Genomic DNA, 24,126 nt, shown 5'->3' on the forward strand with positions numbered 1-24,126 from the left:
CCTCTCCATCGATGCTCTGCAAACCATACTGTTCGCAGATGGAGACCAACTTCTTTCGGTTCAGGTGACCATCACGGGTGATCCCCAAGTCTTCACAAACCTCCTGCAGCTTCTCTTCTATCCAGTTTTGGGGAGGGGATGACCCACTCTGTGAGGCATTCAAATCATCTGGGTTCCAAAATCTCAACTGGCCTGAAATAAAGCATACATTGTCTTGTCCCCAAAGGAATGACAAAGAGAGCCTATTCTCAAAGAAAAATGTGGTTTTTGAAAGTATTATAAGAAAAAAGACTGTAAATGTTGAGTCCATTTTGATTTGATCCTGAAGTTCAAATGAAATGGAACCACTGGTCCTCAGGCTGCAACTGGAGCCACGAGGCACTGCTGCTCACTGGCAGTCACACCCGCGTAAGAAACGCCACGTCCTAGGCAGTCACGCCCCGGGTCTAGGCTTGTTATTCCAACTGAACACACGCACAGCCCCAGGCTTCGGTGTGATGGGAAGAAAAGGCTGGTTGACAGCCATTCCACATGCCCTGCCTCAACTAGGGCTGCCAGATTCTGTCTCCACTTTCTTTCTAGTCTAAGCACCAGAATTGCTTTTAGTGATAAGGAAATAACTTCATGATAAATGTCATAAAATAATCACAAAAATCACAAGATCAGCCTCCTCCCAAATCTTTACACACATAAGCATTCTGACCTACAGTCCCACTTGAAAGAATAAATGGTTGCAAGGAACAAGTTACTAATTATCTACAGATTAAGCATAAGTTCTATTTGAAGACTTAAGGATCAAACCACTTACTTAAAAATCAAAATCTATCCTCCACTAAGTTCTCACTTCTAGTTAAATTTTCCACTTACATATTGCAGATTCTGCAAAGCCATTACTTAAACATAGATAATTACTGGTGCAAGTTTGTGTGCCTGGAAGAACCTCAGAGGGCTGAGAAGAGCATTTAGTGCTACCTCTACTATTTCTGGAAGAAATGAGCCCATTCCTGCTGCGTCTTTGCGGGTTGGGGACGCAGAGGACACACTGTCATTACTCTTGAGCACAGGTAATGAACGGGGAGGCAGTGGGAGGCTGGGTTCTGTCCCCTGAACCACAGCGCCACCTGCTGGCCAGCAGACCAACGCGTTTCGATGCTTCTCAAAAACATCTGAAATTTGTCAAGGGGTGCATTTTAATAGGTCACCATTTAGTTTAGGACTGCCCACAGATTAATTTGAAAGTCTGTAGAAGAGTAATTAGCCCATACGTGAAATTCTGCGTCTTAGTTGCCGTATCTTGCATGATGTTAAATGCTAGGATTTTAAAATTACGAGCTATCAATTAGGAATGAATTTTTTGTTGCTGTTGTGGTCAAGGTCACTTCTTAGCTGGCCGCCAGCATGCAAGGCTGTCAGGAAGAAGGCTAAGAGGCGCAGGAAGGGGGTGGAGACTGGGGCCGGCAGCCTTCCTTCCCAAGCAGGCCAGGCGCACGCTCAGTTCCTACCTTCCGCTTCGTACTCCTCGCTGTGCTGAGTCTTCCAATGCTGGAGAAGGCAAGAGAAGGAGATTAGCATGCTTCAGAACTTAGCCACTTTCCCCAAGGCCAGATCTCTCTCCAGCTCTGAAAGCATCATCTGAGTGAGTCACACAGGCCTCCACTGCTTCCATCCAGGTGGGCTCTCCTCAGCCAGCCAGCCAGGCGCGAGGAGACTGCTAAGAAACACCACACACCGCCTCCTGCAGTATTTCACCAGGGATTTGCCTTTCACATTTGTGAGGTCACTTATTCAACGGTGAAACCTGTCACAACCAATAAAACCAAGCCACAGCAATATTCAGAATCCACCAACCAACAAGGGTTAGTATGCATGCATTTATGAATTTGTTCTTCGGTAACCGTTTACTGGCTGCCAGGTATTATGCTAGATCTTTGGAATACAACTATGAACAAGACAAACATATTTCTTGCCTCAAGAAGTTTATGTGCTAATGAAGAAGTGCAGACAAGGAAACAGCAAGTACAATATCACAGTGTATGAAGTGCTGTGATGGAGAAGTTTAAGATGCTATGAGGGTCCCTAAACGGGATCCTTCAAACTTGGGAGATGAGGGTAGACTTCCTGGAAGAAGCAATGTCTAAACTAAGACCTGAAGGATGAACTGGAGACAGCCAAGCGAGGAGAAGGGGGCAGTGACTGTTTGCTGAAGGATGGAGGCAAGAAGGAGCCCAGTGTGTCTGCGTGGCACAGTGAGGGGACAGAGATGCAACCCAAAACAGGCAGCAAGAAAGCTCAGGTTAAATAAAATACACATCACCAGTAAGTTACATTAACAGCGGGTCGTTTATCTGAGCTGGACATTCTGCCCTCTTATTGGGCTGTGTTACCACTGGGTCTCTTCCAGGCCACAGCACACAGCTGTGGTGTGTGCACAAGCGCACCCTCCAGGGCACGAGTCAGAACCGAACCCAGCTGCTGCCCCATGGTCAGCGCGGCAACAGGTGGGTCCGCAGTGGGCGAGCTGCCTCATCAGTCTTGTTGGGAAGTTCTCCCACCATCGCAGGAAGCCCTGCTGAGAAAAGCTGAACCTCTCTTTCAAAACCCGGCCGCTGCCTCAGCATAGATCTGACTTCATGAAGGAAGCTGCCTTTGGTGACACACAACCAGCCCATTCTCTGCGAGGGCTGAACGGTACAAGACGAGCTCATCTCTTAGAATCCCGAGACCAACTCAGCAGGAAAGCAGGCCTGATCAACTCCCGCTCCAGAGCGTGGCCTCCTCGGGGCAGACGGTGCCACCTACAGTTGTTAGATTAAACGTGGAATTCCAGTCGCTTGTTCAGTGGTGTGAGTGGAAGTTCCTCTCTCAGGGTCCTGAGCACATCTCCTTTGCCCCCTCCACGCTCCTTAGGCGAGTCCTTTCCTCTTACCAAAGGACACTGTCTACCAGGATTCGCAGTTCCGTTTGTACTTAGAATGATATGGAGGAGAGACCAGTTCAGAGTTCACCGCATTTTGTGACACTAAACTGAAAGCTCAAACTGACGGTGCTGAGATGGATAATTCTTGCCCTACCGAAGACATCAAAAGGCCACAATTCAAAATATACAGGTTCCCTACAATTCGTTCAGGCAACTGAAAGTCACGAATACCCCTGGTGCCCATGGAAACAGAATTAGGGCACGGTGATTTCTGCTGGCTTGTTTGTGATTACACCTTTACCAGCCCACATTTCTACAAAGACACATCTCAAACCTGGTGGATGGAGGAGGCGTGGTGGGGGTTGAGAGGGAGAGATGGGGTAAACAGTCCTCCACGGATTTTCTTAAATAACTGTTTCTGGGTAGAATTCAACTATTTTTATATTAAAAATTTTAAATCAATAAAGCCTCAGTAATAAATGCATCCTGCCTGCCTGTCTGTCCACATTTATTTCCTCACCCAACAGAGCAATGATTTAAATGCTCATCCTACTGTGGTGTCCAAAGTTCTGGAACTTCATTATTCAGCATATAAGTTGGAAACACTGAAATTAAACCCATTAAACCCACCTAAAGCAAATAAAATAGGTTCCTATGATCCAAGAACCAGTGGTCACAAGAAACCTACCAAGTCACACGCAGGCGATGATTGGTAAACAGCATAAACTGATGGGAGAGATGGCGGGCGTATGTCGTGTCGCTGGACCCGAGCAGTGAAGGAGGTCCCCACCGAGATATACAGTTGGAAACACACACACACAGCCCTTCAGAAACTCTCGGCAACAATTCCTAAAGCAACAAGCTGTGTATCTCGCTACATACAAGTTTATTTCTTACATCTGTTCACTTCTCAATTCATTTTAAAATAGTGAGCAATTAGTTCACAGGAGCCAAGGCGCCAATATGCCAAGGACTCGACCTCGTCCCTGGGACTGGGTGCACAGATCTGATTCGCTCCCCAGATCAGGACTTCCCTGCTGCCCTCTTTGCGGGCTGTCACCCCTAACCAACAGGAGATCTAGTTTGGGGCTCACAGCACAGATGCGGAAGCCAGACTGCCTGTCTCTGCAGCCTGGCTCACCTACCAGATTGGGCCTGGACAAGTTTCCTAATAACCTCTTTTGCCTCAGTTTCTCCATCTATAAAATGGGATTAAAATAGTACCTATATCAGCGAGCTGGGTCAAATGCTTAGAATTGTGCCTGGTACATAATAAGCACTATAAAAATGTATTATTTTCATTGGACATGTGATTACGTAATACATATTAAATTTATATTTGCAGATTTTTTTCATTACCACATTTAAGTTTAAAGCATTAATTTGGTGGACCTCGGGAGGTATCAGTTATTCCTATAAATTGGTAAGAATAATGCCAAGCCTCTAGCAGATATTCAAAGAATATGAAAAAACAAATCACCTAAGAGGCAATACAAACAAATATGGAGAAAGTTTCATCTCAACAGCAATCGAAGAAGTATACATTAAAACCACACAATCATTTTGTTCCCATTAAATTAGCAAAGCATTTAAAAATGACTTTTATTACCTCAAGTTTATGATTTAAAATAGGCCTGTGTATATGATACCAGTAGCAATGAAAATGGATATTATCCTTTTAGTAAAGAAAATGGTCTTATGTATCATAAGCCACAAAAATGTTCATACTTTTTGGCTCAATAATTTCACACGATTTCTGACGGCAATAAAATGAAAGAAAGAAAAAAATGCATGTACATTATAGTACTTTTTGTAACAGTAAAGTACTAAAAACAATTTAAATATTCAACAAAGGGGCATAAAGCATAATGACACATCATAATGTAGTCATTAAAAGTATGATTATAAAACCATGTAAGAACATGGAAAAATATCTTCTGAAAAGTTAAATGAAAGACCATAACCACAATGTTATCCACACTATGATTACTGCTGGCAAAATGTTTCTACAATTAGACAAAGACTGGAAGGAAACATAATAAAAATAGATACATTTGGCTGAGGGCATATGGGAACAATTTTATTTTCTTTCCTGCTATAAATGTTGTTTATGTAATATAAATAGGTCCGCTTCACTGTTTCTTTTGCCCACCTGCCCTCGATTCTCACTGCAGGAATTTCCTGTGAGCTGGGGGCGGGGAGAAGGGGAAAGCCCTCTCCCTTTGGTGTGTACACTCTGCAACCTGTGCACGTCCTCCAGCACCGGGGCCGTGAGGGTGGAGAAGGCTCGGCGTGAGCCCGGGTGCTGTTCAGGAGGGTGAGAGCTGCGGGTGCCAGTGCCTCCCAAGCCCAGTAGAGTGTGGAAAGATCAGGGACGCTCGCCCGAGATCTGCCTTGGGGACTATGACCATGAGCATCCAAAAGAGGCCTTCTTGGGAGAGCCTAACCCAATGGCATCAGGGATGGCACAGCCTTCTAAACCCCAGGCAGCACTGGCACCTGAAATGACTTCACACCAACTCTTAGGGCACGTGGTGATGGGGTCAGGGCTAATCTCCAGGGGTAACAACTTCCCAAGCATCTCTCCCATGGCCCTGTATAAGCAGCAGAGATGCAGCCAGGACCAGCCCTGCTAGAAGCAGAAGCAAACTCATGCTACTAGCTACATTTTCATTCCAAGACCACTCAACTGGAGATGGAGTTGACTGCCTGACAGCGCCATGCTTCTCCACTCCGCCAAGGGTCTGTTCTTTCCTAAGAGGGAGGGAAGCACGTGGCGGCTGACGTTTGTTATTAAATTGCAATTTCAGGGGAGGGAGAAGCGAGGGGAGATTCAATTCATTCACAGTTCATTTATTTTCATTCTCACTGCCTGGGGCCAGCAGTTCCAATTAAAAGCAGGGGGAGAGGGAGGAGAAGGCGGGTTACAAGGTTTGGGGGATTGGATCATGGGCTATGGGACCTCCACCAATAAAGGGAGGCATCGCTCTGGAACAAGGCTGTTTAAATTACTGACATCCACCGGCGCAGTGAAAGCCTGGCCGGTGGCCTCCAGACGCAGCCCAGCCATGTGCTCTGGAAAGGAGATAATCACAAAAACCTCCAGAAAAGTGGGGGCTGAGGGAGGGACAGCTGCTGCGAGGTGTTCTCAGTAGTAATTCATAAAAAAGGATTTTTCATTTCTTCCCCTGAAATCATATGCAGCCTCTTGCTGGAGAAAGAATAAATACGGATAAATTTTTAAAAAATTGATCTGTGGCACTTCAGCTACTCCCCACTCTGGCGGCAAAATGATAGTGTGCGTGTGTGAAGGGTTCCGGCAGCAACACTGGGTTAAGCCTGGCTCTGCGGCCTTGTGCTCTGGCCTGGGCTCTGGCCACTTCTGCCCAGTGGGGATGACCCACCTGAGGGGGATGTGGTGGCACCTGCCTGGCACTCAGGAAACGTTAGCTGTTGCCATTATTTCAGCCGGAACAATGACGTGGTGCAGGATTTGGACGCCAGAGCCAGACTCCCTGGGTTCAATTTCAGCTCCACCACCTTCTGGCTGTGCAACCTTGGGCAAGCTACTTAACTTCTAAGTGCCTCAGTTCCCTCCCACGGAGGGCTAATCTTTGGAAAGCACTTAAAACGGTGCCTGCTATGAAACAAGTGCTAAGTGTCTGAGTAAATAAACACTGCAGTTACTGTGCCTACCACCTGGACGTTCAAAACTAGTGGAGGGCAGAGGAGAGAAGCAGGCAGGCCAGCGTCAGCTTTAAGAACAAACCCAGAGGACAATCTGTAGAAACTACAGCTTTGAGCATGTGACTGTGAAGAAGCAATCAACGTTTGACTCAACTCAGGCGCAGGGCCTCCCCATGGGGACAGTGTCCCTGGGCGGCCACAGTGGGCAGGGGCTGCCTGCCCTTCCACATGACACGCCAGGTGTGCTGGCCAACAGTTCCGTTGAGAGCGCAGAGGGGAGAGGGTCAGAGGTTGCCTGGCCCCCAAACGGCTGCTGCAGAAGAAGCCCCCACACCTCAGGCAGACAAAGGGGGCCCCATACCCACCCTCTGGGCTGTGCATCTCACTGTCGGGCTGGCCATTGTGGTCAGCCCTTGGACATCCCACAGCTGGACGAGGGTGCCCCGTGCCCGTGGGCCACGCGGTGGCACTGCTCTGGGGACACTTTCTTTGGAGGGACACCTGCTTGGCCGGAGTGTGGAGCAGATGGCCCCCGCCTCTTGGATCCTGGGCTTCCAGCCCCCAGGCTGGGCCAGCATCTGCAGCCTGCGGGCCCCTGCCCACAATAGGCCAGCCGCAGCCCCCACCAGCCATCTGCTCTGGTGCAGACCTCTGTGCCCCTCAGAATGTACGGCTAATTAAAACGATTATGGGGCTCACACAGGCTATTCTCTCCCAGCAGAGGGGGCTGAGCTGATCTCAGCAGCCTTAAGCAGATTTTTTCTTTGAAAGGGGAAAGCCTTGCCAGCCCAGAGAGGGGAGGAAGGAAACGTGCTAGAATAACAAAGCTCCCCAAATAACCGAGTTGTCGTGTTCATTTTACAAGAGCTGCACACGGAGCCGAGCACAGGAAGTCTTGGAAGAAAAACAAATCAGTTTCGGAGAATGCTTACCATGGAAACTTTAGGACTTTTTAAAACACAGCGTCTATGGTGTATTTAACTAACAGTCCTAAATATTTACGAAGCCATACTCTGAGCCGGGTACTTGAAGTTAAGTGCCCAGCCGTTTCCACAGGGACACGCTTCCTGGGACCTTGCTCACTTCCCGCTCTCCCACCTCTGAAGGCAAAGCGGCCACAGTAGGGGCTGGCAGCCCTGCCCCATCTCTCTGCTCTAAACCCAGGACAAGCTGCTCCTGGCCGGGCTGTCAAGACCAGAATGCAAATCAGCCCTTTTATCTTTAAAGGCAATTAAAAGCTACAAGTGCTGAGGATAACGGGAACTAATGTATAATTTTTAAATGCACACACACTTAGATGAGTCCTGCTGGATTGCCAAAAGGCTTCAGTACTGCCAGTGGGAAGAAATGCGGAATTTAAACGAGTTTGAGCCTTAAGCCTCTCCTCCCACCAAGGCTGGGGCCTCGTTTTGGTTCACTGGATTCTAAAGTCTTTAAAGGAGAGGGATTTTTTAATACGTCTGCTCATGTACCCTGTTCATCAGAGCTGCTCAACAGATAGTGAATACCGCTTTTCTATCTGAAAAATACTTAATGGTATAGTTGGGAAATGTTACATTATCATTAAAATTAACTTGTTAATTTCTGATGTGTTGTCTGTTTTATTTCTAGTTAGAAAATAAATATTAGAAGTTGTTGACCGGGAAGGAGGCGGGGGTGGGGCGGACTCCAGGGGATTCCCTCTGGGAGCAGGTCAGGAAGCCTCATGGAACCACAGAGCGGGAGCCTGGGAGCTGCGTCAGTGTCTGGACGAGAGGCGTCTCGTGAGCTTTGAAGGGGCTTCTTTCGATGACTTTCAAGTGATATACAGTTGCATCTTGAGTATGTGTTTCATCTCTGGGAATAGCCAGATGATCTAACAGACTTCGGAAATATAAAGGGAAACACTGGAATTCCATCAGGAAAAACCTATCCTCACGTTGCCATACTGTTTGACGGAAATAAAGGGCATAGGTAACGAAACTGCTTACTTTGTCAGTCAGAGAGCAGAACAAAAAATGTCACTGGGAAATAGATACACTTCACCTACAAAAGCTCTTAGCAGAATGCCTCTCAGTTATCAAGAAGTTTGCTCCGGAATTAAATATTTATTCCATACAATGTAAATGAATAATTCATGAGGGTTAACTGCAAAGTTATGCATATATGAAAATGAACATGAGGAGAATATAAGTCAGTTTAACACTTCTTGTAGAAGTTTGATTTTATGAAGGGTAGTAAAAGTCAGTTTTGGGTTTCTTTTGGTTTTTTTCCAGTTTTAAACAACCATCACCAGCCAGCCTCCTGCCCCCACAGCCCCACCTCAGCCTTGGCTCGCGTCTGCTCTGGGCCCCGTTGGTTCTAATGTTCCCTCAGGTTCTCAAGGCCGCACAGTTCGCCTTACACACTATTGTCTGCAGCTGAAGAAATGATTGTTTTAAGCCTCCTGCTGTTGATAAGCATCTTTCTAGACCCGGTTTACTCCCCGTGGAGGGAAACAGTCAACAAAGTGCCCCCTGTTTTCAATGAGGGCAGAAAGCAGGGTGGCCGCCCCGACTGTAGCAACTGCCCGCCTTTCCCACCAGGTCTGGGGAACATGAGAGAACTGAGATTAGTCCTGTTTTTTTTTTCTTCTTCCAGCTACCCTTAGAAGAAACATGAGCATAAAATTCAAGGTCAGTTCAGTAGCCATTGTATATATGCTTATAAAACGGGGACAAACGTACTCTTCCAAACCTAAAAACTCACCTCTGTTTCTTAACGAAATAAAGCAAAAACAATGACAACCCAAACCCTCTCACTGACCGCACCTCAGGGTGGAATCGAGAATGTGCCCTTTGTTAGTCTGCATTCATTCAGAATAGAAGGCCCCAGTGAATTGCCTCGAGTGAAAATGATCCCATGAAAAAAGGAAAATCACCACTTTCCCTTCAAAACCACCTGAGATGAGAGGTCAGACTCCCAAGGGATCCCTTTGCCAGATAAACACACTAAATTGGAAGGTGAAGGCACAATCTAGCTGATTGTGGAACCCACCTGTCGCTGTGAATCAGCACCTTCTGCTTCAGGGTTTCCAAATGAAACTCTGAAATACACGTTCCAGTGCTGAAAATTTAGCGAAATCACAGTGGCCGCTCCCTGTGGCTTTATGGCCCTGTCACTAAACCAGGGAGGACGCTTCACAGCCAGGTTAGACGTCTTCTGTTTCAGCAGGAAAGAATCGAATTGCCTAAATAAAGCTGGGGGGTGGGGGTGCGGATAGGACGGAGGTGATTAAAATCTTTACAGTTGATGTTAGGGCTTTAACATACATGAACCGAAACAAAAGTCGAACACAACCAGAAACACCTCACAACGAGGCTTCTTCTCCTACAGTCTGTTCAGGGGATGAAGCCCAGGTGGCGGAGCGTTTGTCACACAGTAACAATGCAGGTCTCCCCAGGGCACCACGTCACAACAGCCACCGAGACTGGTCCTGGGAGGAGTTCCAATCGCTGTAACTACTGCAGCCTGAAGCTTCGTCTGGTTACTTGGAAGCAGTCTCTGCAACAACATTGCTCTCACCCACCTGCATTTCTGTTTTCCTGGGTGGATGGGACAGGGTGAGTCACAGGTGGGCTGCAGAGAAGCATGACCACTGAGAAGTACCTATAATTTCCATTATATGTATGAGAGAAGAGGGATGCAGGAATCACGTGTCAGCCCTCCCCCAGGAGCCGGAAGGAGCTGTGAACTCGCAGCGAGTCCCTGTCATGGGGGGGATGACGGGTTATCCCTTCAGATGACTGATGGCTCACATGTCCCCACGGCATGAGCTCCTAGAGGGAAGCGAGCCACTCCGAGAATGGCTCTCCCGAGGGCTGTGACACCATTCCACTCCACTGCCCACCCCTCCCCACATCCTCAGAGAAGTAAAATAATAAGCTGATTCATCCTAGAGTTAAAATTAGTCTCCTGCTGGGTGGCCACAGCCAGACTCCCCCCATTTAACTTCCGACAACAGAGTCAGGCCCTTTGTCTCCATCAAAACCTCTGAGGTCACCTAGGAAAAATCAGGCACGTCTGAGAGCGGAAGAAACCACAGTCAGAAGGAGGTGAGGAACCCCCAAGCCTGCATCCAGGAGTTGAAGAAACTCAGAGGGCCCGTGGCCAGCTCCCTGTGACGGCTCCTTAGACTTGCTCACCGTGGGAGACCCGGCCCCGCTCCCCCCTTCAGTGGGGCCCAGCCGCCCTGAGAGGAAGTCTGAGCCGCTGATGAACACGCCTGAGGAATCCATTCCTCACGCCCAAGGGCTTCAGCAACCGGAAGGGAGCAGAAAGAAGCCAAGAGCACAAGAAATCTCCCCTCACAGTAAAGAGTGAACAAACCCTGCAGGTCACTGAGAGCCTTTCCCTCCCTGCATGCCCCCTCTTGGGGCTGCTCTAGGACAGGGGACCTGGACGGCTCGGAAGAAGCGATGGGGGTATTTCTAGTACAAGCCTACACTGCCCAGGGCACGAACTGCTGTTGGCCAACCTAGTGGCCCCAAATTGCCGAGGCTGCTATGGAATCCAGCCAGGAAACAGGAACGCCATCCTGACACGACGGCGTACAGGATGACGGACACACGGACGAAACCACGCCAGCAGACTGCCGCGCCACGGGCAGCGAGGGTGACCCACGGCCAGGCTCCTGCACAAGCTGGGTCTGGCCCCTCTCACTGCCCACAGGAACGTCAAACATGTCACACATCACATGGGAAGCTCTTAGTTTTTTAAAGTGATGAATCGATCTGAAAACTGACAGGCTCAACTCCGCTCACAAAACACCTCATTTTTAGGCAAGAAAGCAGCTGGATGAGCTTTGGTTTGAGTCCACATTTAGCCATCTAAAAAGGACAGGGTAAAAGACAACAAGATAACAACCTGGTCCTCCTGTGGGCTTTCTGGGGTGGGTACCACAAACTCTGGAAGCCAAGTCAGGAGGAGGCCTCCGAGAATAGAGACCAAGAGAGATGACGCTCCACAGCCTCTGTCTCTGCTCCATTGGCGGTGGGAGCTGGACACCAGCAGCTTCTACGTGGAACAAAGGTCTCGGCTAAGAGGTTCTGCAGGAGTCAGGGAAGCCAGAGTCCATCGGGGAGAAAAGGTTCCCCCAACACACCCTTTTTCTAAGATACAAGCAGCAAGGTTTCATCCAGACTTGGGTCTCAACTCTTATCTTTATTTATATATGAAACTGGAGTCTCATTTTTGGGGGGTTTTTTGGTGAGGAAGATTAGCCCTGACCTAGCATCTGCCGCCAATCCTTCTCTTTTTGCTGAGGAAGACTGGCCCTGAGCTAACATCCATGCCCATCTTCTTCTATTTTGTATGCGGGACGCCTTCCACAGCATGGCTGGATGAGTGGTGCTCAGGTCTGCGCCCATGATCCGAACACGGGAACCGCGTCTGCCGAAGTGGAGCATGCAAACTTAACCGTTGCACCACCGGCTGACCCCCAGAGCCTCACTTTTTAAGTAGTAAATCTCCCTGGAAGTCGGGAGATGAGATGAGAAACACACTGCCAGCAGCAGAGCCAGTGCTGCCCACCAGCCTTCTGGGTCCCCAGGTGGTAATGAGAAACCGTCTTGCCAAAAAATAAGTAATTGCTGATTACTTCTAACCAAATAATAACGCCCTGGGTACTGAAAAGAGCTGGAGAAAGGCGATACTAGACCTAAAAGTGTTTTCCCAACGACATAAGTGCACCCTGTGCGCTGAGACACACTTCTCCATTCTCGCGTGGAGAAGTGACTCCTGTACACTCCACATTGCTCAGGGTTAGGAAACAGACTTCACGTCATAAAAGGACGCCTTCCTGACAGCAGGATAAATACCGCAAACGCCCCAGCAACTGAAGTTTGCAAAGTGCTTGCCTCCCTGCAATTGTGTACGCAACATTTTTGTGCCTGCGAGCATATGTGTTTTACGGGGGAAAGGGGCCTGTCTGCATTCTCAAAGGGACCCAGGAAAGGGTCTGCAGCTGGCTGAACCCAGATGGGAAGCAGCCTGTGGCCAGGCCAACTGGCCGGGTGATTCCAGGCAGTGTCCTCCTCTCTATTCTCACCGCCTCTCCTGTTCCCAGCCGGCCCCTCTCACCCACACTGCTCTCACACCAGTGTGGTTTCTCTCTCTCCGTTCTCCAGCGGGGCTTCCTCCATCTCTCCTCACTGCATTTCTGCACAGCTCCTTCACTCCTATTGTGAGGACATGTCCTGCTGGTCTTAAAAAAATGGTGCAGACTTCTGATGCGCAGACCAGTCATGCGACTTCTAAACGACAGTGCTTATGGCTGCTTATATCTGCCCAACTCTTGGGCTCTTTCCAGTTACCTTTGGGTTTGTGGGTATTGCTGAAAGCTGAAGATGCGAGATGTCTGACTGCGGGGGATCTCACTGGAGCAAGCTTCCTATAGGTCTCAGCAAGCTGAATGTGGAAGTCAGATGGTGATGAACACACCCCCAAATCGACCTACAAGCTACAGACTATTTTGAGAAAGTTGAGCCACTTTGTCTCTTTTCCAGTTTATATTAGCATCTGAAATATTTGCATCCCCAGTCTGAGCAGGGATTTGCAAGAAATATTTAGAGCTTGCTCAGCATGGCATTTTCAATCACGTTCTATAAATGGGATGCTGGTAAACGAGCCATGAAGAAAAGACACAGAAAATGTTACTGCTTCTCCTTTATTGGTAAATCATGGCGACGTGTAAAACGACAAGAAAGGAGATGAGGGAGGCAGCGAGTCTCTGATTGCTGGAGAGCAAGACGCGCCTGGGTGTGGCGGGACCAGTAGGAAGAACCTGGCAACGCTGAGCACTGGGCCAAGAATGAGTTTTAAAGCTTCTTTACTCCACAGAAGGTAAGATACCGGCTCTCAAAGTGTCTACACACGGCTTTCATTCCCTACCTGTCCTGGATGCTGTGGTAGAGTCTGGGGGCAGGGAGCTGGTTAGTTTTTTACCTAACTAAAAACGACAGTGCCCAGGGGAGAGATGTATTCCAATGAAGGGCTAGAAGTGGCAGATCCCAGATAGTATGAAAATAATGGAATTCAAAAATGTATAACCATAAAGCACGCACAGAAATGTCAGCTCTCCAAAAGTTGAAGCAGAGGTGAAAACATTCAAACAACAGAAGAAGTAGCCGTACACATCCACAAGGCAAGTAATAAGATTGGCAAGTAGTTGGCAACCGAGAAAAGCCGTAAACGCCCTCAGTTCTTCTGTCTTGGCGTCATAGCAATGCGGGCATCCGTCAGGATCCATGCCTGTGGCCCAGTAGACATACCTGCCCCAGTTCTTACCTCATCGTGGTCACTGGTGGGGACGTGTGAAGGCCGAGCCTCTTCACCTAGTGGCTCGATCACTGTCACCTCCGCAAACTCCTCCACGGACTCTTGGAACTCAGGTAAGGACCTTCGTCCATACCGCTTCCCACCTCTAACGTATTTGGGCTGAGCTTCTAGGGAGCAGTCTGGGGAAGGAGACAAAAGTTGAGGCCACATTACATGACAGTCGCAGCCCCCGGCTGACACGCACAGCCTTCAGACACAGCCTCTTATACCAGCCCCAAAATAAACCACCACCGTTCGCCAGTTGGGGTGGATGTGGGCGTAGACGAGCCACCAGGTCAGATGTAGGGCGCAGCTTCTAATTCCACACGATTAACAGCGCTCGAGCATCTCCTGCATGTGATGGGAGTGCAAGGCCGGCAGGGAGGGAATGACTCAAAATGATTCAGATCAGGACAGAGCAAGGGGCCATGTTTGTTCTGTGTATGAAGCGGAGAAAGGGAGAGGGCGTGATCATACTAACAAGGGAGGAAGTCTTGAAGAATGATGATAGAAAGAGCACCACATCAGCGCTGCAAAGTCTAGTCTGAAACACACCCCTCTCGTACCTCAGTGACTCCTTGTTCACCATCCACTGTCTGATGCCTCAGACAAGCAGGATGGCAGAACAAAGAAACTGACACAGCGGATCCTAATCAATTAATGACAGCTCATCGCTTATATGAAACCTGGCATCAAGATCTTATTATAAAATTAAAGCTGTGGAATAAAATAGTAAATGCGAAACTGCATTAAGAAAAATGGTATATTATGTTCTTTTCTCTTCATGAGCTTCAGTGCTGTACCAAATAAAAAGGAACGTGCATAATGGGAGAGTCATCTCGTAACTTAAAGAAGGACTTCAGCATTCTGATGGAACATGGCTCAGGTTCGACATTCGCCACCTTCACCACCACCACCACCATCTCCACCACCGTTTCAACCACCACCACCACCACCAGACACTAGCCCTTCTCTACATGGAGAGCTTTAAAGCAATAAAATAAATACTTCACCCTATGCAAAGTCAGTTAAATATAGATTTTTTAGCACCTTGCAAAGAATTAGAATAAAATACTCCATTAAAATACAAAAGACTGGCAATGCTTTGACTTCAGTTCTTCTCGCCCACACAGACACCCCGTCTCTGTGGAGAACATGATGTGTGTTCTGTTTGAACATGATGGTCTTAACAAGATATGTCTGAACTCAGACACGTAGACAGCAGATGAGGTGTGCACACATGTCATCTAGACGAGGAGGGCTGATGAGATAATAACTGAAAGGACAAAACCCTTCCTTTGTCACCACTGACACCAGGTCAGCTTTCCCTGGAGGACCGGAGACCCTGTTGACTAACTCTGCCCTCCACGCCCTCCCACGCCCTTCCTCCGGTGTAAGCTCAGATTTCACAGATGTGGTCAGAAGCATTCTGAAAATGCTCACCGAAGCTCAGAGTGAAGTATTTATGCTTGCTCTAGGATTTATAGCGATATTTATATCCAGCTTTTTAAATGTCCCAGTTCAAGTCATTTCATCAGCTCAAGCGATTCTCTCCGGGGAGTGTTCACGCATGCAAAATTTATATTGAAAACAGCATGCATATTTGAAGGTACCTTTCATCAGGAGAGAGCATGTCAGCTTGTGAGTACTCAGGAGCGGCCCGGACACCCGAGCTCCTTGTTGGCAGCTGACACCCACAGATGCTAGTCAGATAAGAGGCAATGCAGAACCATCCTTAACTCGTATGTATTCTTACATTTTAGAGGCAGACAACAAGATACACCATTAGTGACAATGGGGGCTTAGAAAAGTTTATAAGGAAAACGTGTAACACCAGGAAATGGAACACGGGGTTTTCCCAGTGTGAGAACAGCCTCGGTCCTGGGCATGGAAGTGGCAAAGCAGCTCTGAATGCGCGCTGCACCTTTTCAGAAGAGAAAACGCCATCAGACAAAGCAAACATCTTAAAAAACCCACTGTGATCTGACCCAAATCCCACCTGTGGGTGAAATTGTTCCCCAGTTATTTTCACTAACTACCCCATGCCGTTTCTGGTGGATCTGAAACAGCTCTTTCTCTAAGCAGTGGAGGGTAAGAGATGGGGAACAATTAGGGTTTTTGTTTTATTTATTGACATTTATTTTTGTGTTGCCAGGAAGTTTAAAAAATTTTTATTTTGTTATCTTTTATTATTATAACTAATTTTGAGCAAACTTCAACATCTTTCCCTGAACGTATATACATCACAAAGTCAATTTCTAGAGAAATCTGTTAAACAGTATTATCTTTTTGGAATAAAGATATTAGCACGCAAAAAGGAAAAACAGGGCATTAAGCTTCCTCATACTGAATTTCCCAAACCATCCATGTGATAAAGAATTAGACTAATCACACCAGTTAAAAAGTTACCTTTAGACTCATCCCTCTCCTGTTAGAGCATCACCTACATGATGAGAGGGAAAGAGAGACAGCACATGCGAGGAGGCCCAGAGAGAACATTCGCGGTCCCGGCCAACATCGGGTTAAGCATTTGAAAACTCTGCTCCTCCTGACCAGTCTCACTGAGGCCTTCCCAAGCGCACAGCGGCCCCTAAGCAGAAGGCAACTCAGGGATTTTAGGAGACTCTCACGCATGAAATCAAAGAACGTCTTACCCCTTGCTCACCACGCCCAACGCCCAACGCCCAACACCAACGCTCAACGAAGACTGGCAGAACCACAGCCCTGGGGCAAAGTTTACCGACTTTAGGAGCACATTTAGATGCAATTCACACATTTCAGGGCTTCATCCTGGAACAATTTTATCTACACCAGATAACGTGGGGCCATCTGATTTATCAAGAAATGAAATTATTTACACCACATAGCTTCCTTCATAAGTGTTCACAACCCTCCAATTGTGAGCTCCAGGAGAGATGTGAAATGCCAGTGCAACAGCAGAAAGGATGGCCGTGCCCTCAGGGCTTCACGTCCTTGAACATATATTGAGATTCCACCTGGATTGCCAAGCTTTAGAGTCATTTTCCCTTCTTTCCCATTTCCCCTATTTAGCCTCACCATGTAAAAATAAAAATGGGCTTTGAAGCGAAGCAGACAAGCCCAGCCTAAAGGAGTCTTGGACCCCATCCCTGGAGAGCCCATTACAAGTGGCACCCATCCCAGAGGTGGCTCTGAGGCAGTCCTACCTGACCAGGTTAGATGATCCAGGCTTTATTCCATAAACCAAACACATGGCTAAGAGTAGGGACAATCCCCTGAAGACTGCTGGAGAAATACGAAAGCAACTAACGGTCTCTACAGAGCAGGTGGACAAAAAAATCTAGTTGGGGTGTTCAGAAGATGAAAAAAATACCATTCCTTCCAGCCTTACAAGTTAAACAAAATCTGGATCCTCAGACACCACTTTCTTTACTCCGTATCTCTCATCTGTCCCAAGGAGAATCACTCCAGAGCTGTGACAACGTTCACCTTCCAGAGTCAGGATGAACCACATGCACATGCATGACTTGGGCCCAGAAGGTCTTGCAATTATAACAAAAAGAGCATAGAGTTACAATGTCAGTGAGAATGGCTGCTCTGAGGGCTTGAGCCGGCCGCAGGCAGGACAAACAACCTCCAGGCACCCCTCCTCCCTCCCAGCTCCCTGCCTTCCCCACCTCTAACCCACAGTACAGCACACACTCCTCACTCTCCTGGGACTGACCCGGCCCCTGTGTGATGCAGGCTGCCCCGCTGACGGCCAAAGGCAAAGCAACGGGACCAAGAGGAAGCTGAAACAGTTACCTGAAAGCCTGTATCAGTCAGTACTTTGTGAAAACACAAGCTTAGGGCCTGGAAGGAAGCAGCATCCACAACACACATGGGAAGTTAAAGTTAAAAGTGAGTCTCAGAGATGCACTCCAGTATCAGGCAGCTTCCTCTAACTCACATTTATGGAGCACCTGCCACGGGCAGGGCACTGTGTTGTACACATTGAGGGATAAGATGGATATGTTATCATTTTTTGGAAACATATTTTTTATGTTATCAAAGTATGTTTTACAAACGTCCTTGTTCCTAAAGATGACCTGAGGATATTTCCAGAAGAAAGAATCTAAAGAAGAAAGCCCTGCCCTCATGGCGCTGGTATTCTTATTTGGAATCGCTCATGCAGACCCTTGCTTTCTACTTCCCCTCCTGCCTCACTTGGTCACCCTGAGAAATCATTGCCAAGACATCACCCCCTTCCACAGGGCCTCAGCACAGGCACAGGCGGCACCCCCCCCCCCCCCCCCCAATTTCTGCTGAGCTCACAGGATTCTGGAAATCCACCTGAAAATAAGAAGTGCTCACCAAGGAAGCACGTGCAACCCTCAGGACAGGCACCAAGGAGCTGCCCCAGGTAAGGCAGCCACGCAGCAAATGAACACCACCAGCCCCATCACACATCCCACCTACTCACCTACTCTGACCACGCCACTACCCAGGGATCACACACTTAGAGCGCAAACCCTCACCTGACTGCAGATCAGAGAGAAGGGAATCAGAGGGCCGACCGAGACGGAAAGAGACCTAGAGTGACTGACAGAGACAGAGAGACAGAGAGACAGACATGGAGGGAGACAGAGATGGAGAGAGACAGTGACGAAGAGAGACAGGAAGAGAAAAAGAGAGTGAGAACAAGAAAGGTAGGGAAAGAGAGAGCAAGAGGTATGGGGAGACAAGAGGGGCAGAGACCAAGAGGCCCATGCAGGGAGGGGGAGCAGAAGGAACAGAACGGAGAGAGGACCCAGAAGCAGGGTCAAAGTGAGTAGTGGGGCTCCAAGGAGGAGAGGAGGGTGGAGGTGAGCCGGAGCAGTGGAAAGGAGAAATGGGTGAGGAGGGGACGGCTCGAGGAGGGAAGGGAGAAGAGAGGCCAAGAGAGAATGAGCCAGACAAAGACGACATCGGGCAAGCCTTTGCGCATTATCTGCCCTTCCCTCTGCCTCCAGTGGCTCCCGGCCTCTGGGGAAGGTCATCAGCAAGCAGGGCATCACCCCATGCTTCTGTGGGCACACAGCCCTTTCCAAGGCAGCTGCTTCTGGCCACTAGCCCGGCCTCCCCAGCTCCCCTCTCGACACAGATGTCCAACTGGAGCCTTGGGGTCGTCCTTGGATGCAACGACAGGATTTTAGGAGCAGCCTCCACATCCGTTCTTACCGATCTGAGTGATGCTTCTTGCTGGAACACAGGGGCGTCCGGTCACAGAGGTGATGGGGTAGCTGTGATTAGCCTTGCCTGGGAGGGAGGCTTCAAGGGGAATGGCAGCATCCTCAAGGGGGCCAGGGAGGTGGATGGTGTGGCTTGGTAATGCCCAGGGCTGACTGGTCTGACTAGATGGTCTGTCCAAACCCTGAGGCAGCTGAAGATCAGTCAGGAGGAAAAACTCTGAGTTGATAATGATTCTACGATTGTTCCCCATCCTCCTGGGAGGATGAGCCTGGTCCCTGTTAGGAGGCCAGGCCTCTGGAGCCATTTTGGGGAAGAAGGCAGAGATTCACATTTCACCTAACTGAACCCTCCCCATCGTTCAAGGCTCAACTCAAAACTCATTTCTTTCACATATCTTCTTGGCACAACTTTCACGGAACACTTTCTGCTATGAATTTAGTGCAACTCACACTGTTAATAGCTCCCAGCTTAACAATGATCATGGTCATATTTTCCTAAAAGCATTTTGCACGCTAGAATTACCTACCCGGCTGCACTCTGACGCTTTCCAGGGCCGCACAGCTTCATGGGAAGACCCAGGGCTTTGGTTCAAATGGACCTGGACCCTCGGTCCTTATCCGGGCGAGGAGTACTTAACATCACTAAGGCTAGTCCCCTCATCTAGGGGAGCTCCTGGAGCAAGGTCACTGTCCGTCAGGTACCTCCTACCCTGGAGGCTCCAGCCACAGCCTGTCCTGTCCTTCCACCCAGACTCCTGTGGGGCCAGCAAGGCAGGAAAGGCGCCCAGCGTGGGGCCCCAGGGAGCAGAGTCAGGGCGAGTCTCCCAGCCCCCAATCCCGCAGCAAATCTCCTCAACCTTGCTTTTTGTAATGGGTAAGAGTAGGGCATAGGCATGACGACGTTATCCAGTCCATCATCTCAGAAACTGGAGCTGCCGCCCTCTCGTTCTTGCCCTAATTCTCTCTTCCTTGTCACCCCCTGTCGCTTCCTCAATGGGCTGACGTGGGAGGGCCACACCAATTCTCTAAGACTCCCGCAGACAACTGTCATCTTCACGTCCTGGTTTGGAAACCCCCTTATACAGCCACTGGGGTTGAATAAACTCACATCGACACAACCCCCAGGCAAACTTTCACTATGAGAATCCTCGCCAGCCATTTTTATTTAATTTTAAATAACACGAGTATTTATTTTTGCACATACACACGTATTTGTAAAAGGCTGCTTTCTCATCTTAGTAAAATCCATCGTAACAATAAATATTCCTCTGCAGTTCAGTAGCCGCTGAGTCTCTGATTACACACATGCATCATCAGGTGCCTAACCAGTAGACGGTCAAATATCTATGCTTAAACATATATATCCCACTGTTTTAAATGACTGTAGGGATAGTCATTGCACACAGCTTTGTGCATACCCATAACTATTTCCACAGCAGGAAGTCTGAGAGTGGCCTTGATTAACCAAGGGCATTTTTATAGTTTTTGGTGCCTGTTGCTTTATATCAGTCCAGGAAGGTCCTATGACTACCGGTGGGCTGAGCGTCTCCAATTCTCGGAGCTTAGGGCTCCTCACACCCTCTTCTGTTGGTGGAGGTGACAGTGATCGTGGTTTCATTTTGCTTTTAACTTTCAGAGAAACGTCCTGGTCCTCACTATCAGCATCTCGTGGATGCTAAGAGCAGAGGCTAAGGTCTTACTTATCTTGCTCTGCCACAGAGAGGACCACAGAGCATGGGTGCTGGGCCGTCTGTGGATAATGTCTCCAAAAACAGGGCCTCGGCCGGCCCTCAGAACCTGGCCCCCGGCTGCTCATCACAGTTGTGAACACAAACTTCAGTCCCTGCAAACCAGGCTCCAGCCCGAGGCCTGAGCACAGGACCCGCTTCAGTGCACGTCCGCTGAGTGAATGAAAAGACAGCTTTATTATATTGATAGCTTCTTCAGAGTATTAGGAGAAAGATTAAAACCAGGTGGTTCCTGGAATTAGGAATGTTTTGACAAAAACCCCAATGACCTGCATCAAAACCATGCCGTATCTTATTTTCTCATGATTCGGCACTTCCAAACCTGAGTTTCCTTTCCCTCACCAGACAAAAAAGGAAGGACATTTTACGTCAACCAGGTCAGGGAGACAAGGAGCCTCCCACATTATGCTAACATCCGCCGCAGAGCAGAAATCTAACGCACGGCGCATCAGACGGGGTAAAACCTCTGGAGAGCAGATCCAGACGGCACGTTGAGGCGCGCAGCTCAGAGCCAGCATGTCCGTTACAAAATCCTGTAAGCCAAAGCCGTGGCAAAGTGAATAAATAACTCATAATTAAGTTGTTGTCCCCCTCTTATTCCAGGAAGATGATTTTTAAATTAAATTGTACATGTAGATGTGAGGGAGTTATGCCACCGGCGACGTTAACCAGTCTGGAATTTACAAACGATTCCCTACACCCCCGTCCATTTTTCTGCCCTTACCCGAATTTCAGTATTTTCCATTGTGTTGTCATCATTATTACTATTGCTTTTTAGGGAAAAGACTCTCCCCTAAGAATCTTAGAATTATAAATATCAGAGTTAAAAACACGCTAAAGAATAATCTAGCCCATACCCCCTAATTTTAAAAATAATTTTAAAAATATTTTAAAAATAAAGAAACTGCACCTCAGAGAACTTATACATGGCAGAACCCAAGATTTGGAAATAATGACTTAATTCCATCTTCTCTCACAGCTTTGCTTTTATATCATTTATAAATAACCGCCCTTTATTAGAGGAATATGAAAGCATGAAACACACTGGCCATTTGTCCTTAGGAAGGGAACTTTATAGTGTCAGTTTATGTCGGGTGAATCTTACAGAAACACAAAGCTAACTTTTGTCATAAAATTAGATAATGTCATTTAGACATTAGAAGACAGCACAATTGAATCTTGGAGCCAAAAGGATTTTAAGTATTTTCCAGTACAACCGCTTTTCCGTGAGGTAACCAAAGACCGCGGAGGTGTGACATATAAGGCCACCCAGTCAGAAGGGCAGAGACAGGATTTCATAACTCCTGGCTCAAGGGTCTTTCCACCACATCAAGCTGGCTTTTATATTACAGTCTGCTACAGCCTCTGGTATTTTTAACTCATAAAAATCTCAGGTGTTATAAAATAGCAACTCCTGACCCGCTCAGTTTCGAAGGCTGCGCTACGCCCTCCCGTGTTCCCGGTCTCCTTCCACGGTTTAAGGGTAATCTTTTCCCTCTGAGTCTAGTAGGTCCATTGATTTCAAAAGGTAAGACAAAAAAACCACAGCCATGGCGCCTTATGGCAGAAGACGAATTAAGTCCTGATCAGCCAAATAACAGTGAGGACAGAGGCATCCTTGTCCCTAATGACCAAGTGAAACCTGCCCTTTTCACGCCTTCCTGCTGCCTCTGGCATCTGTTGGAATCTCTCCGGCCAGGCTGCACTGACGGAGGACTGGGTTTGCCCACAGCTCATCTATCTGAGGGCTAATAGCCTTAAACCAAAGCCTCCTGGGGTCACGTCCCTCGGGGGTACAGCATCGGCATCATCCTCGGCCACTACCTGTGAGACTTAATTTCGCTGTGCTCCTCTCTGGCTCTCGGTTTGCTCACAGGTAAAATAGCGGAGTTCTCTCCAGCCCGACAACAATACGGCCTATGAGTGAAGGGGCCTTTACTTTCCTAAAGGGAAGGAGGGGTGAACCCAGGTGGCCTCCTGATTCGCTGTGTGTGGGTCCTGACCCTTCTGTCTCTGTCCCTCACCAGCAGGCCAGTCAGCCTGTGGGGTGGGGCCACATTGAGAATGGGTGGGAGAATGTTTGAGCGGAAAGACTGTTCTCCCAGGAACACCCGGGGGCGTGGTGGGAACAGACACTGCTGGGGAACAAGACAGGACGGGCAAAAGGCAGAGAAAGCCGAGATGCTCAGGAGCAGAGTGGGGGATGCGGGAAGAAGGCTGACTCCCTGCCTCCTATGAGATAAGGCTCCATCCTAGATCCCGTCCTGCCAGGCCGGGTGTGAGGGAGGCCCACAAACGCTGGATGAGACGCCATCAATAAATCCTCCATGGCTTCGTTACACTGATTTGGGGCAGCCCTTAACAAAGGGCTGCAGCAGTCTACCCAAAGGAGGGAGCACACAGCGAAACCATAAAAACCCCTCCTGCGTGCTCTCCTGGAAGACCTGTCGGCGTCACGGTCTCCGCCTGCACGGCAGTGAGGCACCCACCTCACCCTGAGACCACCCGCCGGAGCCGAATCGTAAACATCACCTCCTGCTGTTGCCAAGCTTGGCTAGCCGTTGTCTACCTCATGGCATCATTTAGGCCCTGATACCGCACAACTCGAGGGGGCACACTTCACATCTGTGGTCACCAAAAACCTGCATGTTTATCATGACAATTTTCTGGCAGGTGACAGCACAGGTTCTGAAGAAAGGACAGCAAAAGGATCACGTGGACCAGTGGCAGGGCTGCCCACTCCAAACCCACAGAAAAGCACGGGATCAGCACACATAACACCCAACTTACGCTCATGTTACCCGAGGTCCACGTTAGCTGAAACGTGGTGATGTCGCCATAGCCTGATTCAGGGTCCCTAGATCTTGCACTATTGTTATCAAGACAACCTTAAAAGAGTCAAAATACCAATGAAATGTGAGACCCCCTAAGAATAAAAGTCTGTGTTCCAGCAGTGGTCACCTGCAGAAATTCCACTATTAGTACCGAAAGTCTTGAGAACACAGCACCCCCCTCCCAGCTCACGGGGGCTTCTTGAGCGCTGAGGCCTCAGAGGAGACATGACCTTCCCAGGGGTGGCCATGCCACCATTAGAAAAGGGGGAGACTCAATCCGGGATCCAAAACCCTGCTAAAGGCAGTGTTCACACGTGTGGCACGAATCTGGAGCATTTCAGAAGGTTCAGTGAAGAAGCGGAGCAGCAGTGAGGATAAGAATGAGCTCCCATCTGTGCTTCATCTAAACAGGTCAC

The 24,126-nt window shown here is 48.5% G+C and overlaps 1 protein-coding gene across 29 annotated transcripts in view; it reads right to left on the reverse strand.

Moving 5' to 3' along the window:
* NIN (ninein) overlaps positions 1 to 24,126 on the reverse strand; it is a 92,570-nt gene that overhangs the window by 47,840 nt on the left and 20,604 nt on the right. For 16 of the 29 annotated variants that reach the window (XR_011428846.1, XR_011428840.1, XR_011428839.1 and 13 more), the window contains exons 4-7: positions 15,553 to 15,642; positions 13,910 to 14,079; positions 1,503 to 1,542; positions 2 to 192 (exon numbers count right to left, since the gene is read on the reverse strand). Coding sequence is in view for 19 of the 29 variants with exons in the window: in XM_023625100.2 (XP_023480868.2) it covers positions 2 to 192; positions 1,503 to 1,542; positions 13,910 to 14,079; positions 15,553 to 15,642 (491 nt within the window). In the remaining 10 variants the exon portion in view is untranslated. The remainder of the gene's footprint in view (position 1; positions 193 to 1,502; positions 1,543 to 13,909; positions 14,080 to 15,552; positions 15,643 to 24,126) is intronic. The other 13 variants (XR_011428844.1, XR_011428823.1, XR_011428817.1 and 10 more) reach the window with 1 other exon arrangement.

Source organism: Equus caballus, chromosome 1 (assembly GCF_041296265.1).
Source record: "Equus caballus isolate H_3958 breed thoroughbred chromosome 1, TB-T2T, whole genome shotgun sequence".
Lineage (NCBI taxonomy): Eukaryota > Metazoa > Chordata > Mammalia > Perissodactyla > Equidae > Equus > Equus caballus.